The following is a 22429-nucleotide window of genomic DNA, read 5'->3' as shown; positions in this document are numbered from 1 at the left end:
TAGAGGATAGGAAAGGCAGCAGAATACAACAGGCACTAGTATGGCAACATGTAAATCAATGGATGTGTAACTGATGTGATTCTGCAATCTGTATACCGGGTAAAAATGGGAGTTCATAACCCACTTGAATCAAAGTGTGAAATATGATATATCAAGAACTATGTAATGTTTTGAACAACCAACAATAAAAAATTTAAAAAGAAAAAGAAAAAAAGAAAATTTTGTATTCATTAGCATTATACTAAGACTTTTCAGAGGCATTCTTTTCTCTGTATGAACTTTTCATTCATTCTATAAGAACTTTCATTCTTTACTGCCAGAGTTTTTTCTTCACGACTTTTACCACCAGAGAAGACTTGATTTTTCACTTCCTAGCTAAAAAGAAAAGATGGAAAAATATCTCGAACAGCACTCTATCAGGACTTTTTAGCCAGATACGGGATCGATTGACCCAGCTCAAAGCTAGACCAATCATTAGGCCTTTGGAGTGTGAGGTCAAAATTGTGAAATGAACCTTTGCTTAAAGTCCAACCCACCCCATCTCCATAAGGCTTTTTAGACACAAATCTTTGCACACAAATAATTAGTTAGGGGGTAATGCTTCAAAGGAAAGCATTACCTGACACTTTTATTATTGTTATTAGAACAGATGTGTTAGGCAGTATTGAGTTCCAGTCATGACTTTCTTTGGCTGAGCTGGGTTTGGTGAGCAAAGCCCTTTATTTTTTAGTGGCAATATTAAATAATAAACATGATAGTTAAGAGGATCTGACTGCATTTTCACAGTCTGGACTTCAGTTCTAGCACTTCTCCTTACTTACTGTGACACTCTGGGCATCTGACAAAGCTCTAAGAAGCTCATCTGAAGTCATATGAAAAATAGCAAAAATAATAGTTCCTACTTCATGATACTTTCTGCATATTGAATGAAGTAAAATTTTTGACATATTTAGCACAGTATTTGGTACGTGGTTAAGAAATACATAAATAATCAGGGTGTGATGGCACCTGACTGTAACCCCAGCAACTGGGAAGACTGGGGCAGGAAGATTACAAATTCAAGGTCATCCTCAGCAACTAAATGAGGTCCTGAGATAAAAGAAAAAAAGGTTCTTTTGGCTCATAGTTTTTGAGGTTTCAGTGAGGTCCTAAGCAGCTTAGGGAGATCCTGTCTCAAAGAAAAAATAAAAAGGGTTAGGGGTGTAGCTTAGTGGTGAAACACCCCCTGGGTTCAATCCCTAGTATCCCCCCCCCAAAAAAAAAGCATAAATAATGGATGGCTGTGGAGTTCAGTAGTAGCATGTACTTAGCACACCCAGCAGTAAAAATAAATAAAATATTAACTCTAGTTTAAAATTCATGTCTATTAAATAGTAAGTGAATATAATTCTGGAAAGAATTTCTTACAGGAAGCTTATAAGAAGAAGCTTCTTCTTTGCTCCTAGCATGTTTACCTGTATGTTCAAGAATCTGGATAAGGAATTTTTCAATAATGATGTATGTGGATGTGATAACTTTCCATTACTATAGTAATACTGAGATAATCACCCGTAGCACAGCAGATCTGCCATGGGAAAGGAAGAGACCACTATCCCCACAATCTTTTTTTTTGTATTGGGGATTGAACCCAGGGGCACTTTGCCACTGAACTACATCCTTCACTCTTAATTTTTGCAACAGGGTCTCACTAAGTTGCTTAGGCCCTTGCTAAGTTGCTGAGACTGGCCTCCAACTTGTAATCCTCCTGCCTCAGCCTCCCAAGTTCTTGGAATTACAGGCATGCACTGAAATACCAGCCCCACAATCTTTCTTGAGGGCATGTTCCCAGTTACCTGGAGATCTCCCACTAGGCCCCACCTCTTAAACGTACTACTACTTCCCATAGTTCCACTCTGGGACATGTGGAACTTTGGGGAACATTTAGGATCCAAAGTGTAGTATTCTACTCCAACCCCAAAGACTCATGTTTATCCCACAGTATAGGATGTGTTCAGTTCATCTCCAAGACTCCCAAAAGTCTTAACTATTTTAGTATTACTCAAAAGTCCAAGTCCAAAGTCTCCTCTGAGATTCAGGGTATACGCAGCTGTGAGCCCTTGTTAAAATAAAAAAAGAAATTCACATGCTTCCAAGATACAATGGCAAAGGGTAAACATCCCTATTCCGGAAAGGAGGAATTGGACCACAGCAAGATCAAAACTTAGGAAAGCAAACATTAAATCCTACATCTGCTTGTCTGGCATCCAGTGTACATGTGGCATCATGTGGGCTACCAAGTGCTTGATCAGCTTTACCCCTATGACTTTCATGTTTGCAACCCACATGGCCACACTCTTGGGCTGGCTTTGCATACTATCTGCAGAATCCCTCAGCTGACATTTCATGTTCCTGATATTCCTTTCCTTGAATCTCCATTGGAGTTTCACTCTCCCTGCTCCATGAATAGCCCTGTTAGGTCCTGCTTGTGGGAACTTGGAATTTGCCACACAATGCCTGGCCTCCCAACCTTTCCTCTGAAATTTCAGTAGAACTCTCCATGACCCCACAAAATCAGCATCAAGGTTTTGGATATGCTAAGTACCTGCTTTACCGCTGAGCTACATTCCCATGCACTATGGTGGCAGTTCTGAACTAATTATTTTATGTTCTTGTTGTGTATGCCTACTGAATTCTCTGGTTTGTTTTGTCAACTAATGATTAACCAGAGACTTAAAGGTCTGGAGCCAGAACCAGTAAGTCTTCTACTCTTTGCAAGGGGTGTGTGTGCATGTTGGGGCATGACTAACACTGAGGCAGGCAGTTTACAACTAAGCATCTGCCTACCCTCACTTCCTGCTTGCACAGGGCCTGAAGGTTAGTCATAGCTAAGAGCTTAGGGCCATCTCAGGTCGTTCCTGGACATATTCACAGCTCATACACATAGCCTTCTAGATTTCCCCCAAATACATAACCATCTCATTCCTTATCCTTTTCTTTTTCTCCCCCACCCCAATACCCCCTGCCCCCTGGTACTGGGGATTGAACCTAGATGTACCCTATCACTGAGCCACATCCTCAGTCCTTTTTTATTTTTTGAGAGAGGGTCTCACTAAATTGCCAAGGCTGGTCTCAAACTTAACGATCCTCCTGCCTTAGCCTCCCAAGTAGCTGAGGTTATAGGCATGTGCCACCACACCCAGATCTTCATCTTTTCTTATTCTGCCTTTTGGTTAGTCTGTGGTTTATAACCAGTGGTTATCCAGTATTTCAGACAGTTGCCCAGCTAAATAATTGCCTCTGAGTGTTTTCAACAAACCTCTGGAGCGAAGGCTGTTAGTACTGGGTAGGCTCCGAAAATAATGACAGCCTTGCAGGTGGGTTCATGGAGGGAACAGATCATATAATGATATTTTCCCTGAGATTAGGGCTTTAGAACAATCTCTAGCCCCTTCTTCCCCCTCTATAGCTTCCTGGCTGCCAAGTTGCACAGTGATTCTAGCTTTTGGTTTTCAAGGCCACCATAGGTAGAGAGAGGAGATGAGAATAGGGCTAGTAAGCTTGCTGCTTACTGGAGTCCATCTATTTTTTTCTTGAATTAGTGCTTCCTGATAGTTGCAAATCTGATTTATTTCTGGAAGCCTGAAAAAGTTGATTCTGATCATTTGGCCAGTATTCTTGTTGCTTCTTCTCCTCCCATATTTTTTACTGGTACATTATAATTGTGGGATTCATTGTTACATACTTTTACATGCACACGATAATATAATTTAGTCAATATCATTCCCCAGTATTTCTCTTCCTCTCTTCCCTCCCTCTGGTCCCATTCCTCTACTGATCTCCCTTTGAACTTGAAATTCCCCCTCCCCCATTTTTATTTTCATTTTTCCTTGCTAACTTTCGCATATGAGAGAAAACATATGACCCTTGATTTTCTGAGTTTGGTTTATTTTGCTTACCATAATGTTCCCAAGTTCCATCCATTTTCCTTCAGATGAACAAATTTCATTCTTCTTTATGGCTATATGCTATATGCCACATGCCACATTTTCTTTAGCCATTAATCCATTAATGGACACCTAGTCTGCTTTTATGGTTTAACTGTTGTGAATTGTTCTGCTATGAATACGGGTACACATGTATTGATACAGTATGCTGACTTTAATTCTATTTTTTATTAGAGTTTTATGGTTATATATAAAACTTGTGCTTTTATGGAAGAAAAAATTTTCAGAAGTCTGTGCTCCAGCATTTTTGTTGATTATCATTTTGATACATCCCACAACTGAAAAACAAATTTAATATTTTCTTCTGACTTAGATTTTTTTTTACTCTATTTTGTTAATCTCACTTTTAATGTGTTACATGCCATCTTATATATAATATGTAGTTTTAGGTAGTTTTCTAAACGTAAGTAGATTAACAGTGTGCTTTGATTGGCAATTTGCTTTTATTTTTAACTGTGTCTTTTAGATCTTTCTACTATTGTACATACTTAGAGACTTAAATATTTAACTATTTCTGTGGTATTTTATGGTATGCCTGTACCATAGGTTCTTATTGCATAATTGATGAATATTTCTCTGGGATGGCTATTTGGAAGTTATGTTGCTTGATTGAAGAATATGAGCATTAAAAAAACTTAGAGAATCAAGTTCCAGGCCAGTCTGGACAATTTAGTGAGACCCTGTCAGAAAATAAAAAAGGATCAGGGATTAAGATCAGTGGTAGAGTTCTTGCTTAGCATGACTGAGAACTTGGGTTCCATCCCTATACCAGTGAAGAAAAAAAAATTTTTTTAGTACTTTAAAATTGCATTCTGAAAGCCTAAACTAGTTTACATTTCCAGTGGAAGTTCTGTGGGAATAACTCCTCCCACATTCTCACCAATACTGGATGTTGCCAATCTAATAAAATTTTGAAAGTCTGGGCAAATATATTTTGTTGATTTTTAAAACTTGTATTAAAGGACAATGACATTGCTACCCCGTAAGTAAATTTTAATCCTTTTATTTCTTTAGGGAATGGCATTTACATTACAGGAACGACAAATGCTTGGTCTTCAAGGACTTTTACCTCCTAAAATAGAGACACAAGATATTCAAGCCTTACGATTCCATAAAAACTTGAAAAAAATGAATAGCCCTTTGGAAAAGTAAGCATTGATTATATATCTAATTTTTTATTGATATCCTGATAAGATAAATTATGGCCTGAGAAATACACAGTTTCATGGTGAAGTTTGTGAGGGGTTTTTTGTTAACTATTACTTTTATAGTGATTGTTTTCTTCAGTGAGTACTTCACTCATGTTGACTATTTTCAGCTTGACAGAAATCAAAATCAGTTTTTATGCTGAAGATCAGTGCATTTTACTTGTGAATACAACTTTAGAAGCAAAAGATACCATTTGATTCATACCCTTTTAACTTAACAAATTTAGTTCATTACCCATGTGGTGTGACACTCTACTAACTGCTGGGGATATAAAGTGGATGATAGTTCTGGAGGCTAAATCCAAGGATGAGGGGCTGCATCTGGCAAGGGCCTTCTTGCTAATGGGGATTCTGCAGTCTTGAGGCTGTGCAGGGCATCATGTAGTGAAGGGAGCTCACAAGATGGCAAAACACCCACTCTCCTGATAATTCCTTCAATGACCCATTAGTCTGTGAAGGATTAATCATAGAGTCTCTTTGTCACTTGCCTGATAGGTCATGTGCTCTTTAACGTTCCTGCTGATTCTTTCATATGAGAGTTCTATCCTTCATAGAGTTCTATCTTAATAGCCATCATGCCCAGTTTCTTTCCAGAGAACCCCATTTCCAAATACTATTAACATATGACTTTGTGGATTGTGTTTCTAACATAAAATCTGGGAGACATACTCAAAGCACACAGTGACCAATCCAGTAACACATATCCCTGCCTTCTTTCTAGGAGCTTCTCAACAGATAGTTATAGTATGACTATCACTGTACTCTATATTGCAGTGTGAAGTACAGTGAGAAAAAGCTGCATGCAGTATGTATTCTGGAAGCATGAAGATGGCACCTCTTCCAGTTTGAAGGAAGTGGTGCTTGAGTTCAAGTTTAAGTAGTACATTGATGGTAGCTGTCAAAATGAGAAAGGAGAACAAGGCATTCTGGGGAGAGGAATCAGTCTGAATGCAGAGCTAACTATATCTGTTGGAGTTGTTAAGTATAGGATATTATAGGTGACTGATGAGAGTTGTTTCTTTGATGTGATGGGTCCAAAGGAAGAATGGAATAGACTGAAGAATGAATGGGAGGGGAGAAAATGTAAACTCCTTTGTCAAGAAGTCCAAATAAGAGAGGAAGAAAGACATTGAACCATAAGTAAAGTGGTACTTTGGTTTAAGTATTCTGGACAGCAAGAAAGTTGAACGTGTTTATAGTTGTGAGGAAAGAGCTCAGGAGAAAGGATAATTGCTAGAGCACGTAGAGCAAGGTCCTAGTGAAAGGGAAAAGGTGCAGGGGCAACTGGAGAGGTAGGTATGAAAGGTTCAATATGCTGGCAGTGGAGCAGAGGTCATGAGATCTCATCATGCCTAACGTCTTTGATTTCTTTATAACAGAATGTGGAATCACAGCTATGATTAAAAGGGCCAATGTTGAATAGAGTTGACGAGGGGAGTGATAAATATTAGGAAGAGTGATTTGATTGTGAGGTAAGACCAAACATGGTTGGATAGGTTAAAAGGATGAAAGTAGACCCTCGTAGTCTTAATCTTGCTTGTCCAGGTGCCATTCTGCATAGTCAATATTATTTTTCCACAGAAAGGGAGAAATGTAACATTAATTTGGGTTTGGAGTTTGCTGGGAAGGCAATGAAACATTCATCTAGTCTGGGAGATGGAGCATACCTGAATCCCAGCTGCTCACAAAGGTGGGACAGGAGGATCACAAGTTCAGAGCCAGCCTCAGCAACTTAGTGAGGCCCCGAATGAGACCCAGTCTCAAAATATAAAATAAAAAGGGCTTGGGATGTGGCTTAGTGGTTGAGCTGCCCTGGGTTCAGTCCCTGGAAAGAGAGAGAGAGAGACAGAGAGACAGAGAGACAGACATTCATAAGAGAAAAGAGAGAAAGAAGAAACATTCATCTGCTGTTTTTTCTAGGCTGTTCAGTGCCAGGCATTGTTCTAAGCTCCTATACTATAAAAAAATGGAAAAAAAAAAAAAAAACCCACCCTTCCTTCAGGGTGTTCACTGTATGGTGGAAAAGGCAGGCATTATGGAAGAATGGTGCAGTGATAAAGATATGTAGAAGTTTTTAAATGGTAAGATTGGTGAAAGATTTGCACAGAATAAGAGCATTGATCCTGGGATCTAGAATAGGGAATGAAGAGGAGCCCAAAGGGAGAGATAGAAGGGGAGAGAATGGAGTAATTAAGAAGCTTGAGATCCCTCAAAGAATAATGAAGCAAGTCTTTGTATGGTCAAATGGTGTGTAGGATTGTGATCTAAGAGTGGAATAAGGGCATTTGCCAGTTCTGAGCTTTAACAGTTTAGGTGAAGTCAACAGGATCACTGTGAGGTATACAGAATGGCTGAAGTGAAGTGAAGGCAAAAGTAACAGCAATGTAGGGAGCTTCAGGAAATGCACAGCCTCTCTCTGTCACATGCCTGATAAGTCATATGTCAGCTCTTCTTTCCTTAACATTCCTGCTGTCTCTTCACAAAATTGTTTTTTCCATCTTTTTTATTTTTTACCTTTATTTTATTTATTTTTATGTGGTGTTGAGGATCAAACCCACTGTCTCACATGTCCAGGCAAGTGCTCTACTCCTGAGTTACAGCCCCAGCCCTTGTTTTTTTCCATCTTCACAGCCCAGTTGTTCAGTTATTTCCCTATAGTGAGAAGAAATCTGCATTCCTGTAATTTCTACCTTTGGATGTCATTTCTTTCCCATAGCTGTTCAGAAAATATAATTCATTATTTAAATGTTTCTCTTCTCTTGCGTATTCACCAAGTATTTGTATACCAGTTGGATGCCATATACTTTGCTAGCTCCTGGAAATAGGCAAATACAGATAACCTTCAGCTTATAATGCAGTTACATCCCAATAAACCCATCATAAATTGCAAAAAAAAAAAAAAAAAGGTGAAAATGCATTTAATAACCCACCTACCACTCATCATAGCTTAACAACACAGTATGCTTGTACAGCATCACTCATTGACCTTCTTGATTACATGGGTGGTTGGGAGCTATGACTGGCTCATCTGTCCAGGATCATGAGAATATTTTACTACATTGTCACAGGAATATATTGAAATTTAAAGTTTGAAGTACAGTTATATCTCAGTATCTGTAGGGGTTTGGTTCTAGAACACCTGTCCCCTCCTATGGACACAAATCAGTGTGGTCGAGCCTCTTATATAAAATGGCATAATATTTGCATATAACCTGTGTACATTATCCCATTTACAAATAGTCCTCACTTTTGATGGTTCAGTGTAGGATTTTTTTTACTTTAAAATGGTACAAAAGTGATGGAAAGTTGAATGCAGAAGAGGTAGTAGGGTATGGTGGGACTTGAAAACAGGGAACTCTAACATGTATCTATTTGTGGTGGGAAAGGGGAGTTGACTGAAAAGGGCCCCCAAGATTGAGCCTCTGAGCTACATTAAGAGACATGAGTATAGGATGATGTCAGGTACGGGTAATCAGGCAGAGGGGCCTTAGGTTCAACACCTGTGCACTTGAGGAAATGAAGTAGATAAGTATGGAAATGTGGTTGGAAAGTAGGCAGAGGTCTTATTAACTGTTTAAGGAGCTTGAGCCTTATTTTCCTGGCATCTGAAAGCCACTTAAGGAGAATAAAATGACCATATTTAATATTTTTAAGATACGAATGAATTGGAACAGGGAAGGAAAATTATATGTATAAAGTTGAGTTGGAAGGCCAAGTGAGAAATGGTGGTGGTTTGGACCAGCTGCAGGTGGAAGGAGCAAATGGATATATTGAAATGTTTTACCGGTAGACTCTGTAGAACTTGATGATTTGCTCATTTGGGTTAAGGGAGGACAGGAGAGGAGACGGGGGGGGGGGGGGGGGGGGAAATCAAGAACTAAATGGGTTTCCCATTAGGTGATAGCAGAGGAGAAACAAGTTTGGAGGAAGATATGAGTCTGTTAGACCAGATGATTTCTGATTTCAGTATTTCCCTATTCTTTAAACTTAATTCTTTGTTGGAAGTTATTTATGTATTTAGTCCCATGAATAAACCATTGCCTTATTTGTGCTTCTCTTTGTATTAATGCTTAAACCCTACTGGATTATAAAGTTCTTGGCAGGAGTTACAACATATGTCCCTGGAATTCAGAATAGTGCCTAGCGCAGTTAGTGTTTAGTAAACATTTGAATGTTTGTCACTTCATTTTGCTTCCTTATTTACATGTCAATCTCCTGAAGATTAGCTCCTTAAAGGTAGAGGCTTCTAGTGATCTTTGCATTTTTCAGTGTTCTGTACAGAGCCTGACATAGTAAGGACTTAGTAAATTTGGGTGGTTGTTGTTATTTTCTTCATTATCATCTACCACTTAAGTACATTTGTTTTTGCTAGTTTTTTGTCTTAGGTGTTGAATAGTAATAATTTAAGATTTTGGTGTGTGTGTGTGTGTGTTGTATTTTAAGAGGGTATAGAAGTGGGGAGGGCCCAATTTTAGACATTTAGGTTTGATTTCAAAAGCTAAAACTCAGCTGTGACATAGTATGAGTCAGACATTGCTTAACTATGCTTAATTTCAGGTACATCTATATAATGGGAATACAAGAAAGAAATGAGAAACTGTTTTATAGAATACTACAAGATGATATTGAAAGCCTAATGCCAATTGTATATACACCAACAGTTGGTCTTGCCTGTTCCCAGTATGGACACATCTTTAGAAGACCCAAGTAAGGCTTATTTTTAAATATATATGTAGATGATTGTTGTATAAGGGGGAAAAAATCATTCCATAACACCTATTAGATTTGATAGTTTTATCCCAACCATGTTTCCCACCCCAGAAAAGCTCGATTTGGATTAAAAGATGTCAGTTAAAAAAAATCAACATGTTGTGTCTTTTATTTCTTTAAAAATAGTGTAATTCATTTTTAACCTTAAAATGTAATTGTTGGAGCAACTGTGTGCTTTTTAAACCTTTATCCTTCCTGCAAAAATGGAATTAATCCTAGTGGTAGATTCTCCATAATTATCAGTAGCTTTTACCAATCTTCCCAAGTTAAGGGATTGATTCTATCTCATTTTTAGTTTTTATTGTTTGTTCTCTCTTTTTTTGTTTTTAATGAACTTTTATTTCAAATTGTTCTTATACTTCCAGACATTTTAAGTGGAAGGAGTACTGGATTGGGCTCTTGACTCAAATCCTTGAATGAACCAAGCAATCTCTTTGGATGTGTTTTCTCATGTTACATAGGGGTAAAAACACCTGTTAAGAAGCTGTTGAGAAGAAACTGATATGATTGTTCTTTATCAACTTACAAGCATTACACATATGCTATTTTTAATTAATGTATATTTGTCTTGTTCCTCCTCTACCTGTTATTTTCCTCAGTCCTTGTATTTTTTCCCATGTCCATCTAACATATTGGTATAAATGTTGAAATTGAGAAAAGATAGAATAGCATTTATCTTCAATCTCCCTTCATCTGATCTGATGGCTCTCAAATTTTAATTTGCATAAGAAGCACCTGTTGGACTTACTAAAAATAATTGAATCCTGCCAACTTACCTCGTTTCTTCCCATCCCCAAGATTCTGATAGAAAAAAAATGCTATGACAGTCTATAGTTTAGTGAACACCCTCTGTGATTGTGTTGCAGGTATTTCCTGTAGGATACTGAGGAACAATTAATGTATCTAAAACTTTCTGTGACATAATCCAGCTAAGCATCATGTTTATGGTTTCTTATAAGATTTGTGGTTCTCAAGCCAGACTGAAAAAATAGAAGAAAACTTAAAAACAAGGCTGCCTGGGCCCCACTGCCAGAGATTCTGATTCATTTAGTCTAGGCTTGGACCCAAGTATGGGTGTCTCATAAAAGCCCCAATTTTCATTCTCATGTGCACACGGAAATGAGAACTGACATGAGACATAAGAGCATGGTTTGGGGTGAGAGTCGATACTGTATATCATTTCTGTATAATATACTACATCCGCAAAGGTTTGTTTTGTTTGATACTTAAAAAGAGATCAGTTAATCTTGATTGGTTGATTAATCTAAACTCTTAAGCATCAAATCAGAATCTCTGGAGATGGGACTTGGCCTTTTTAAGAGCTCATCAGGTGATTACATAGCCATGATTAAGAAACTGCTGGACTACATTGATTTGATATACAATAGTAATGCCAAATTTCGAATACCAGTGAAAAAGTTGAATGTTAAGAATAAGTTCAGAAGCACTGGGGACAATCTATGCCTCAGCCTTTTTTCTGAAACATGTATTTTTTTCTATCTTTCTTTTTTGAAAACTTTATCTCAATTAGATAACAGCATACTGTGTTTAACTTTTCATTAGTCCCCCCATTGTTTATACATATTTTAGAACTCCATGTTGTATATGATAGTTTTTGTTAATTTAAAAAATTATACATTTAAATAAAAATAAAAATTTAAATGAAAATAACCTCACTTTTTCCCAGTGCTTCAAGTATGTCATTTTTTATGTGAATTTACTATAATTTTATTCCTTCCTGTTCTTTCGAATTTTCAGTTGCACTGAGTTTTAACAGTTCACTTGAACTTATTAATAAGCTTCTTTGTATTGGTGACTTGTTATGTTTTTTACTGGAGAAGTATTGAGTATATTTGAACATGTCATGTGGATATATTTTTTCTTGAGTAAAATGATCATATCATTTAACAGTAATCTTTGTTGCAGTTATGTGAACAGTGTAATTACAATTTGAAATAATCAAAAATAAACCTACATGACTAAGCTAAATCTGATTGGAAATTATACTATGTCTTGGTGTTTTATTAAAATATCTAAGTATTCGACTTATGGACAAAACTTAGAAACTAAAAACTGTCATGAAATGCAAAGGTGTTTTTGTTCTGTTGCAGGGGATTATTTATTTCAATCTCAGACAGAGGTCATGTTAGATCAATTGTGGATAACTGGCCAGAAAATCATGTTAAGGTACTAATAGCACAACCCTCCTTTTCACAATGTTTTTTTTTTCTCCCTTAAGTTGTCTCTAAATTGCCATGAATGGTTTTTCATTGTTGCTCTGATTATTTTGCATTTGTATACATACAGATTTTAGTGCTTTGCATCTGAGGAAATGATAATAATAATAATAGTTCTAAAATGGGTTACTAGTAAAGAGCTTGAAAAAAAATTGGAGCTAATGCAAGGTGAGCCCTCTCTTGTTACTAATGTTATTCTAGGTTGAAAAAAATCATTCAAATACCATAAAAACTTACTCTGGAGAGTGTTGGAGATTTGTTATGCCTATCTTTTTAAAAATTTTTAATCTGAGCTTTAGATCCTTAGAAAATAGAAAGCTCCTAAAAGTTTTAAATTCAGCAAATATAAATCTTTATCAATGTGGCTATCTTTCATGAAATGAAATGCAATAACATCAAGATCTTTTGGTACACTTTTGTTTGTTACAAGCAGTAATCTTACCTTTATTGCATATGTCTTCCCTACCAAAATAAGCATTGATGATTGATCATATTAGTTCAGGTAATATAGAATACATTTGGTGTGGTAATTAAACTCACAGTATTGTCTTAAAACCTTATTTGTGGGTATGTATTTTTTTTTTTTATTCTAGATCTTTTCCTCCTTTACTATTGCTAAGGTTTTTCTTATTGAACCAAGGTTATTGTATTGGAGTAGCATGCTGCTTATTTCTAAACTCTTGTTTTTTCTTAATGGTAATATCTTCATCAGAATTTTTTTCACTTCTCCCACATTTAATCTTTCTGAAAATGTTTGAATTGGTTCTTCAGATGGAAGCATTCAGTAGAAATCTTATATTAAATATGCTTCATTGGAATACATTGGAAGTTAGTCAAAAAGCAATTTTATTTTTAAAAGTGAAAGTGAAAATATCTGAGGAGAATCTTGTTTTAAATGTGTTTCTTTAGTGCCCTGTTTTTGGGGCAACTTTTAATTTGCTTTTTTTTCCCTTTGTTTTATAATCAAGGCTGTTGTGGTGACTGATGGAGAGAGAATTCTTGGTCTTGGAGATTTGGGCGTCTATGGAATGGGAATTCCAGTAGGAAAACTTTGCTTGTACACAGCTTGTGCAGGAATACGGCCTGATAGATGTCTGCCTGTGTGTATTGATGTGGGAACTGATAATCAAGTGAGTACTATTGTTTTCTTCCTTTGCTGTTTCTCCTGTGTTTGTTTTTTAATTGTTCATCTTTTGAAGATGATTTAAGAAAGGAAAATCTTATGCTTAGATGTTAGTCTTTTTCTTAAGCCCCACTTTTAATATGTGTACAAACAATAGTAAATTAAGTCTACTAAAAGTTTCTTGAAAGAGTACAGTTTTGTTTTATAGCTTTAGACCAGTAATGTAATAAAAGATCTTATTCTTACATTTGGTTTCTTTTATAGGCACTCTTAAAGGATCCATTTTACATGGGCTTGTATCAAAAACGAGATCGTTCACAGCTTTATGATGATCTGATTGATGAGTTTATGAAAGCAATTACTGACAGGTACTTTTTAAAAAGTTTAAGTATGTGAAAGATAAAAGCACCTTTAATTTGGGGTCTGGGATGCTGTGGTTCTGTTTTATTTTTCTTTATCTCTGATGAAGATAAGCAGGAAGAAATTAAATTTGGGGAAATTTTGTTCTTTCTTATTTGATAAGATGGGCTAATGCAAGATGGCACCCCTGCCCTACCTGATATCTGGGAGGAAGTCTGTACTTTGTCTTATCAAACCCTCACTGCTCAATCCTCCTTTCAGCCTTTGACAGTCCTCCACTGAAGCTCTCCTGCAGCTTTCATGTTTTAAATTTCTCAGACCATTTGGTCTTCTTCCCTTTCTGTCTTGCACTTTGTGACCTGGTTTTCCCACTTCTGTAGTCTTGAGACTTTCTCTTTGCTACTAAAATACTCCTAACTTAGTCTTTCTTCTGCGTTTCTTTTCTGTCGTTTTCACTAGTTCTTCTTGCTCTCTGTGTATTTTAAATATGATTGACTAGTAGTCTTCTTTGAGCGTTGTACACTGTGACCCATGGAAACCCATCCTAGTAGTCTTGTGTCTAATAGTTAGAATCCCCCATTACGATATTCTGTTGCTGCTTCAAATTCATGTCTAACTGAACTCTCTTTTTCTAAACAGCTTTTTATCTTCCCACCCACTGTCAATGGCAATATTGTTCACCCTATTGACAAACCTTCATTCTTAGTGTCGTCTTTAATAATTCTTCATCAACCACCCATGCATACATTCAGATATTCCTCAACATCCAGTTGGCACTCTCACTTACATCCCTCATAAATACATCTCTTCCATTATCACAACCTTCCATTACCACATCTCTTCTGAATTCTTCTAAACTTTCCTGTAATTTCTTTCTGGTTCATCTTCATTTTAAGACCAGATTAATCTGTGTAAACATGTACTTCATTCTTTTACTTAATCTGAATAATTTTTTATTGCCACAAGATAAAACCCAAACTCTTTACCCTTAGAATCTAGCTGTCTACCTTTTAAATTACTGACACCTGGAAGAACTCAAAATTTTATTTCCTTTTCAGAGACAAAGTTGACAAATCCAAAGCTGAACTTTTAAATCTTCCCAGATACTGTCTTCCCCAATTATTCCTCTCACTTCCCTGCCTTGGGCCACCACACAGTATCTTCTTAGTCATCAGTGTTGTCTTGGCATTGTAACAGTTTCTTCCTCACTTTCCAGCTGGTCCTCATCACCAATATGTTTGCTCTAAATGTCTTTGCATTGTATAGTTGTCCCTTCTTGTGTCTTTGCCTTCTGCATCAAAATCTCATAGCAGCCTCCTAGCTGCTTCTCTTGTAGTTTTCATCTCTCCAGACTCCAGTATGTGTTACACATCAGTGGCAGGTTTATCTCTGTGGACAGGAGACTTATGTGAATTCTTCCTTTGTCTGCAGCCACAGTGGTTCCCAATGGGACATAGAAGCAAGTCTCTTTTTTTCTTTTTTTTTTTTTTTTTTGGTATGCGGGGGAAGGGTACCAGGGATTGAACTCAAGGGCACTCAACTACATCCCAGACCTATTTTGTATTTTTATTTAGAGACAGGGTCTCACTGAGTTGTTTAGCACCTCACTGTTGCTGAGGCTAGCTTTGAATTGAAATCCTCCTGCCTCAGCCTCTGAGCCTCTGGGGTCACTGAGTCTCTGGAGTTATTGGCGCCTCTGTGGTTACAGGTGTGCACTACCACGCCCAGCTGCAAGTCCTTTTTCACTAATTCATCACTTAAGAGTCTCCCACCAGGTGGGTGTGGTGGCACACACCTGTAATCCCAGCAGCTTGGAGGCTGAGGCAAGAGAATAGCAGCAAAGTTCAAAGCCAGCCTTAGCAACTTAGCCCTCAGTGTCCCCAAGTTCAATCCCTGGTACTTAAAAAAAAAAAAAAAGCCTCCCACCTTTGCCCCCCAGCTTACCTTTACCAGCTTCTCCCTATTCTTTAATGTAAACCCTAATTTATTTATTTATTTATTTATTTATTTGGTACTGGGGATTGAACCCAGGAACACTAAATCACTGAGCCACATCCCTATCCCTTTTGGTTTTTATTTTGAAATAGTGTCTTGCCAAGTTGCTGAGGGCCTCATTGAGTTGCCAAGACTGAGCTTGAACTTGTGATCCTTCTGCCTCAGTCTTTTGAGTAGCTGGGATTACAGGTGTGGGACCCCATACCCAGCTTAACTCCTGACATGTATACACAGATTGCTGAAAATTCAGGGTCACCAAAACCTTTCTTTGTTTTGCCTGCCTTTTTGCTTTTTGTTCTTCTTTCCCAGATTAAATCCTACCTCCTTTTCAAGCCTTCCTCCTTACTACTACTTACCTAGATGACTAACATCTCTCTCCAAATGTTGGTAAACTCACAAAGCAAATTTTTTTTTTTTTTTTTGGTACCAGGAATTAAACCCAGGGACACTTAATACTGAGCCACATTCCCAGCCCTTTATATTTTGAAACAGAGTTTTGCTGTGTTGCTGAGGCTGGCCTTGAACTTGAAATCCTTTTGCCTTAGCCTCCCCATTTGCTGGGATGCCAACTACATATCAATTACTTTTAACTACTTGTTTAATATACTTTCTTATTTTACAATTTAATTGTTAAAGTAATGAGAATGTATATCAAATACATACTTTTTGAGACTTAGCCTCTTCCTTTTTAGGAAGTTACTTAGTTGCTTATATGCTGGGCACCCCCCTAAACTCTTAGAAATAGTTTTCATAGATTGTTATTCATGGGCCCATTATGCTTTGCCATTCTTTTTAAACTCTCATACATTTTGTTGTTGTTATTTTTATTTTTGAGATAGGGTCTCACTAAGTTGCTGTGGCTGGCCTTGAACTTAAGGATCCCCTGCCTGCCTCAGCCTCCCTGTTTGCTAGGATTACAGATATGCATCACTGCATCCAGCACATTTTTATTTTTAAGATACGGATTTCTACATTTTGGGTCTAATCTTTCACAGACTCTGAAAATTTTTAGATGGCCCTGAACTAATATAATACATTGTTTTTAAAGCTGTCATAAGGAATATTAAGTAGGAAAACTGTTTAATAGTGGTATTTTTAATACAACCGTTATGGTTTTTGCTGGTTTTAGATATGGCCGGAACACCCTTATTCAATTTGAAGACTTTGGAAATCATAATGCGTTTAGGTTCTTGAGAAAATATCGAGAAAAATATTGTACCTTCAATGATGATATTCAAGGTAAAGCAAAAAGGGAACTTTAGGTTCTTGATATCTATTTTTTAATCATCTATGATGTGACCTTTTTTAATTTTAAAAATCTTTGTTTTTTTAATAGGGACAGCTTCAGTAGCTCTATCAGGTCTTCTCGCAGCCCAAAAAGTTATTAATAAACCCATCTCAGAACACAAGATTCTATTTCTTGGAGCAGGAGAGGTAAGTTTTTGTTAAGCTTTTTAGAATTTAAAAACGACAATCCTTTAGAGTTGGAAAGTAGGACACAATGATAGTGTTCATAAATGAGCATAATGAGCTTGTAATTTTGTCGAAATATACAGGGTATAAATTCACAACTCCTGTTATAAAATAGTTAACTTAAAGTGTGTTTGTAGAAATTATCACAAAGAATTGATTTTTCTGTGATTTGAAGGGAAGAAGAAATTAAATATTTTTCATAACAAACAACCTTCATTTATAAAGCAACTTGACCATTATAAAGCAACTTTCCAATTCTCATTCTCTAGTTTTCATTTTTAAAATCTGTGTTTTGTTAATAGGCTGCTCTTGGAATTGCAAATCTTATAGTTATGTCTATGGTAGAAAATGGCCTTTCAGAAGAAGAGGCACAAAAGAAAATCTGGATGTTTGACAAGTTTGGTTTATTAGTCAAGGTAAGATGTTTAAAACTTGGAGAAGCAAAAGAGCATTGTTGTTATGACATTTTTAGTTGGATTTTTAAAATATGATTTTTTAAAATCTTGTATCTCATTGAACTATCCAAATTATACCAATTGTGGATCTTTCACTGTATTATCAACAGAGATTCTTCTATCGTATTATCTTTATAAAGACTCTTGCTTTGTACTTAAATTATAATTTCTTTGTTGGCAGCAGACTTACCCTTTCTTGCTTTGCTCTCTGGGCAAGAAATCAAATAGACATTCTGTATGATTGTGTTTAACCCTGATAAAACTAAAATTTATTATGTGATGCTGGGGATGGAATCAAGAGCCTGTAATGCTAGGCAAGCACTGATATCACTGAGCTGCATCCCCAGCCTTAAAACTAAGTTTTTTAATGAGAACCCAAAACATCCCAAATTATTAGCTGTACATCTGATATTTGAGCAGAAATTCTTTATTCCTTTGGATATCATAATCCCCCATACCAATCTAAAAGAGCATGTTTCTAAAACCAATTCATGGATAATAAAGAGCTCTCCCAGGTTATTTTAGTACCCTTTGGACTGCCTGCCTTCCTGTATTATGTAAGTTGGTTGCTATTTTTATTAGCTTAAGAATGTCATAGATCTTACACTGTGTAACATTAATACAGGTAAATTGTTCCATAGTTGAAACTTTCTAGTATACAAGGTTGTATTTGGGGATTGCTATGGGGAATCAAACCCAGGAATGCTTTACCACTGAGCTCCATCCTCAACCCTTTTTATTTTTTATTTTGAGACAGGGTCTTGCTGAGTTATTTAGGGCCTTGCTAAGTTGCTGAGGCTGACCTTGAACTTGTGATCTACCTGCCTCAGCCTCCTAGGTTCCAGGTATTACAGGTGTGCTCAGCTGTGCCTGGTGCATGCACATCAGAATGGCATAGCAGTTACTTGCCATTTACATCTATAGTACAATCCATCTCAGTGTACTTTGCTCCAATTCTCTTTTTCTTTTTCTCTTTAAGCTTGATTTAGTTTTCTTTCTTTCTTTTTAAATATCTTTATTTATTTATTTATTTTTATGTGGTGCTGAGAATCGAACCCAGTGCCTCACACATGTGAGGCTTGCACTCCACCACTGAGCTACAGCCCCTACCCCTCTCTTCTTCTTAATATCTCTTCTTAATTAATATCAGCATTCTATTAAAACAAAAAATAAAATGAACAATTAGAACATATGAATGAATAACCTTGAGGCTTAAATTATATGTAATTTAAAATAAAATAACAGTAATTTGAAGTTTACCAGACATTGTGATAAGAGCTTATTATCTTTAGTTCTTTCAAAACTCCTGTGGTTGGTTTTTTGTTTTGTTTCTTCTGTGAAGATTTTTATAATTGAGGAAACTGAATTTTAAAAATGGTCAGGGACTTTTCCAAGGTCATTTGTTTATAAGTGATGGAGATAATTTAAACCTAAGAAGTCTGATTGTAAAGCCCATGCTCTGAATCATTAAACCATGCTATTCCCTAAGGGGAGCATAACTACTATATTTGCTAGTATGTAAAGTGCAAGGCTTATAAGCCATCACAGTTTTAGAAGGTTATGGAGGGAGATTACATTTTTCTACTGGTACATAGATTACCTATTTCTACTGCTTTATTTTGTAATGTTGGTTTTTGTCAGATGTTTTGTGATTATAACAGTAGATCCAATGAACAGTGGTGGTAGTAGCAAGTGAGAATTCCTGTTCAGGTTCAGAGTATTTATTTTAGGATGTGCTTGTAGCTTAAACTCTGGGTTTTAGGCTCCTGGTCTCTTTTGGTGACCCTAAACAATGTAGTCCATTTAGAGAGTTTTTCTGTTAAACCCTCAAACTGGAGAGCTTTGGAAATCCTGGGGCCAAGAATAAGAAAACAGTGTTCTGAGAACCAGACCAATAAGGCTGTATTTCAGTCATTTAATTAACTGCTTGGCCAACTTGTGATGGCCCACTTTTTTCCCAGCCCCTTCTGGTTCTTGCCTGGTTGTTCTGGAGTTCTGATGAAAAACTTTTCCTATTGTGGGGAGATGGCTTCTCTTTTACTAAAATAAAGATGCAGGTTTCTCAGCTTGTTGATTTGGTGCTTGGTATGTTTTGTGTGCTTTAAATCTTAGAAATTCATTGTCATAGGCTGTCAATGTTACTTTTTTGGCTTTATGGCATTATAAGTTTTTATTTTATTTTTTTTTATCCCTGGGAATTAGAAAGATGTTTTTTTGTTTAGCCATCTTGAACCAGAATTCACTGTTCCTCTTGTTTTTGTACTCTTTGTAGTAAAAGCCCATGATGTCTTTCTGCAATTCTGAAATCTTAAAACTCCGAAATCTCAGAGCTTTTTTCTGAATTCATTTTGGTGACAGATTTAATTGATCTGAATTTATCTGGTAGCAAAACCTGACCTGAACTTAGGAGAGGCTATTTATAGACTTAAACTTTCTGCTTCACAAAAAGGGGAGCAAATATGGGGGAATATAGAGATATGTAGTTCAATTTTAGATTGCTTGCCTCAAATGTGCAAGGTCTTGGGTTTGATCTCCAGCACTGCAGAAAGTAAATAAAGAAATACACCTTTTTACTTGATGTGACTGGTTAAGTTTGTTCCATTGTAGAGTGCCCATTTGTCAGGGAATATTCATAATACTTGTTAGAATGCCAAATTGCATTCCTAAATATGAGAAATTCTTAATTCCAAAACTCAGCTTGCTCAGATAAAGGGTTGTAGGCCTTTGTGCCATATTCAATTTTGGTATACTTCATAGAATAAATGAGTTTTTGAAAGAGACTAGAAAGTTTCTGAGCGTAATGGAATTTGATATATATTCGGACACTGTGAAGTTGGAAATGAAATAAATTGCCGCGACCCCTCGCCGGCAAGGGAAAACACGACACAGGATTCTTCCTTCAGCAGTTTATTCAGGCCTTGATTCATGTTTCATCTTCTAGTGACCCCCCGCCGAGCGCCCAAGCACAGCCTAATAAAGCCTCCAGCATACCAATCCTAAGCTGCCACGTGGACCTTTCTCATAGGGTGGTAAGGGATTGCGTGCCAATTCTCCATGTTAGGAGTTGTTTATCACAGGCCACAGTGGAAGCCGGCGCCATCTTCTAATGGCGGCCACGGTCTAATTAGAACGGCTCACCACAATAAATGAGTTAAGAAGAACAGTAAATGAAAAGACATTTCTATTGTAGAAATAATATGTATGTAACTCATAAAATGTTGTCTTCTGTTAATCTTCATTATGCACTCACTAAAAACTACTGTATTTTATCAAAAAATTTAGGGGCGGAGTGCTAAAATAGATAGTAATCAGGAACCATTTGCTCACCCAGCTCCAGAAAGCACACCTGATACTTTTGAAGATGCAGTAAATATAATTAAGCCTTCAACTATAATTGGTAAGTAAAGTTGTTGATAAATCATTCTATTACTTAACTGTTACCAGTTGTAACTACTCTGTAAGATTACTAAGAATGAATTAACATTTCTGCCTAGCTTTTAACATATACAGTTATCCCTTGGCCTTTTGGGGATATTGGTTCCAGGATCCTCATGGATACCAAAATCTGATACTTAAGTCTCTTATATTAAAAGGTGTGGTATTTGCATATAACCTATGCATATTCTCCTATATATTTTAAAGTATCTCTAGATTACTTATAATACCTAATACATTGTAAATAGTTGTTATACTGTATTATTTATGGAATAAGGACAAGGAAAAGTCTGTACATGCTAGTTAGTGTAGGCACAGTTTTTTCCTTAAGTATTTTCTGTTTGCAGTTGGTTGAATTCACATATGTAGAACCCCACAAATACAGAGAGTTGATTCACATTTTCTGAGACAGCTTTTTGGTCATGATGCTTGAGCATTTAGTTAAAAGATGTTTCTTATACTTTTAAATGCTATGTGCTCTGCAATTGATTATACTTTGCTTGTATCTTCTCCTTCACCTCCTTCCCTAAGGGATTGCTGTTCTTTGGTGTTTTTTTTTTAAGCACAGGGTTTCACTATGTTGCCCAGGCTGGTCTTAATCTCCTAGGCTCAGCCTTCTTGGTAGCTAGATTATAGGCATGTGTGTGCATGCCCACCCTGCTCCTTATTGTGCTTTGTTTTTATAGTTAGGGTGGTCATGCTCAAAACTTAAAAAGATGTAGTTCATTTGACAGACTATTTGGGATAATCCAATGCAGCATTTCATTAGCAACACAGTTGAAATCTTTCAAGTGTTTTGAGTCAAGCTTTGCACAGCTGACATCAGTTGCCAACATAGCACTGAATTCTCAGCAGAGAAATTAAGTCTTTAAAAAAGGAATATTTGGCGGGGCATGGTGATGCATACTTGTAGTCCCAGCTATTGGAGAGGCTGAGACAGGAGGATGGAAAGTTCTAAGCCAGCTGGGCAACTCAGCAAGATCTTGTCTCAAAAGTTTTACAAAGTGGCTAGGGTGGTAATGACTGAGTACGTAGCTCAACTGCAGAGCACACAAGCACTTAAAAATATAAGAAACAAATCTTTTAACTAAATGCTCAACAACTCTTTTAATTTTTTATAGTGAGAAGAAAGCTTAAAGACTCTATTTTCATTCCCCCCAAAACTCAATATGGGCTGGGCTGGGCACGGTGGCACATGCCTGTAATCCCAGTGGCTTGGGAGGCTGAAACGGGCGGATTTCAAGTTCAAAGCCAGCCTTATTCATTGTGAGGCACTGAGCAGCTCAGTGAGACCCTGGCTCTAAATAAAATACAAAATAGGGCTGGGGATGTGGCTCAGTGGTTGAATGCCCCTGAGTTGAATCCCCATTACAAAAAAAAAAAAAAAGAT

The 22429-nt window shown here is 36.8% G+C and overlaps 1 protein-coding gene across 3 annotated transcripts in view; it reads left to right on the top strand.

The window, feature by feature from the left end:
• Positions 1–22429, top strand: part of Me2 (malic enzyme 2) — a 68106-nt gene that overhangs the window by 18958 nt on the left and 26719 nt on the right. For all 3 annotated transcript variants that reach the window (XM_048806209.1, XM_015482375.2, XM_048806210.1), the window contains exons 3-11: positions 4998–5131; positions 9749–9898; positions 12073–12148; positions 13167–13328; positions 13586–13689; positions 16806–16915; positions 17013–17110; positions 17452–17565; positions 20887–21001. In XM_048806209.1, coding sequence (XP_048662166.1) covers positions 4998–5131; positions 9749–9898; positions 12073–12148; positions 13167–13328; positions 13586–13689; positions 16806–16915; positions 17013–17110; positions 17452–17565; positions 20887–21001 — 1063 coding nt within the window. The remainder of the gene's footprint in view (positions 1–4997; positions 5132–9748; positions 9899–12072; positions 12149–13166; positions 13329–13585; positions 13690–16805; positions 16916–17012; positions 17111–17451; positions 17566–20886; positions 21002–22429) is intronic.

This window comes from Marmota marmota, unplaced genomic scaffold (assembly GCF_001458135.2).
Source record: "Marmota marmota marmota unplaced genomic scaffold, marMar, whole genome shotgun sequence".
NCBI classification, from domain to species: domain Eukaryota; kingdom Metazoa; phylum Chordata; class Mammalia; order Rodentia; family Sciuridae; genus Marmota; species Marmota marmota.
This window is presented reverse-complemented; position numbering and strand designations above follow the sequence as displayed.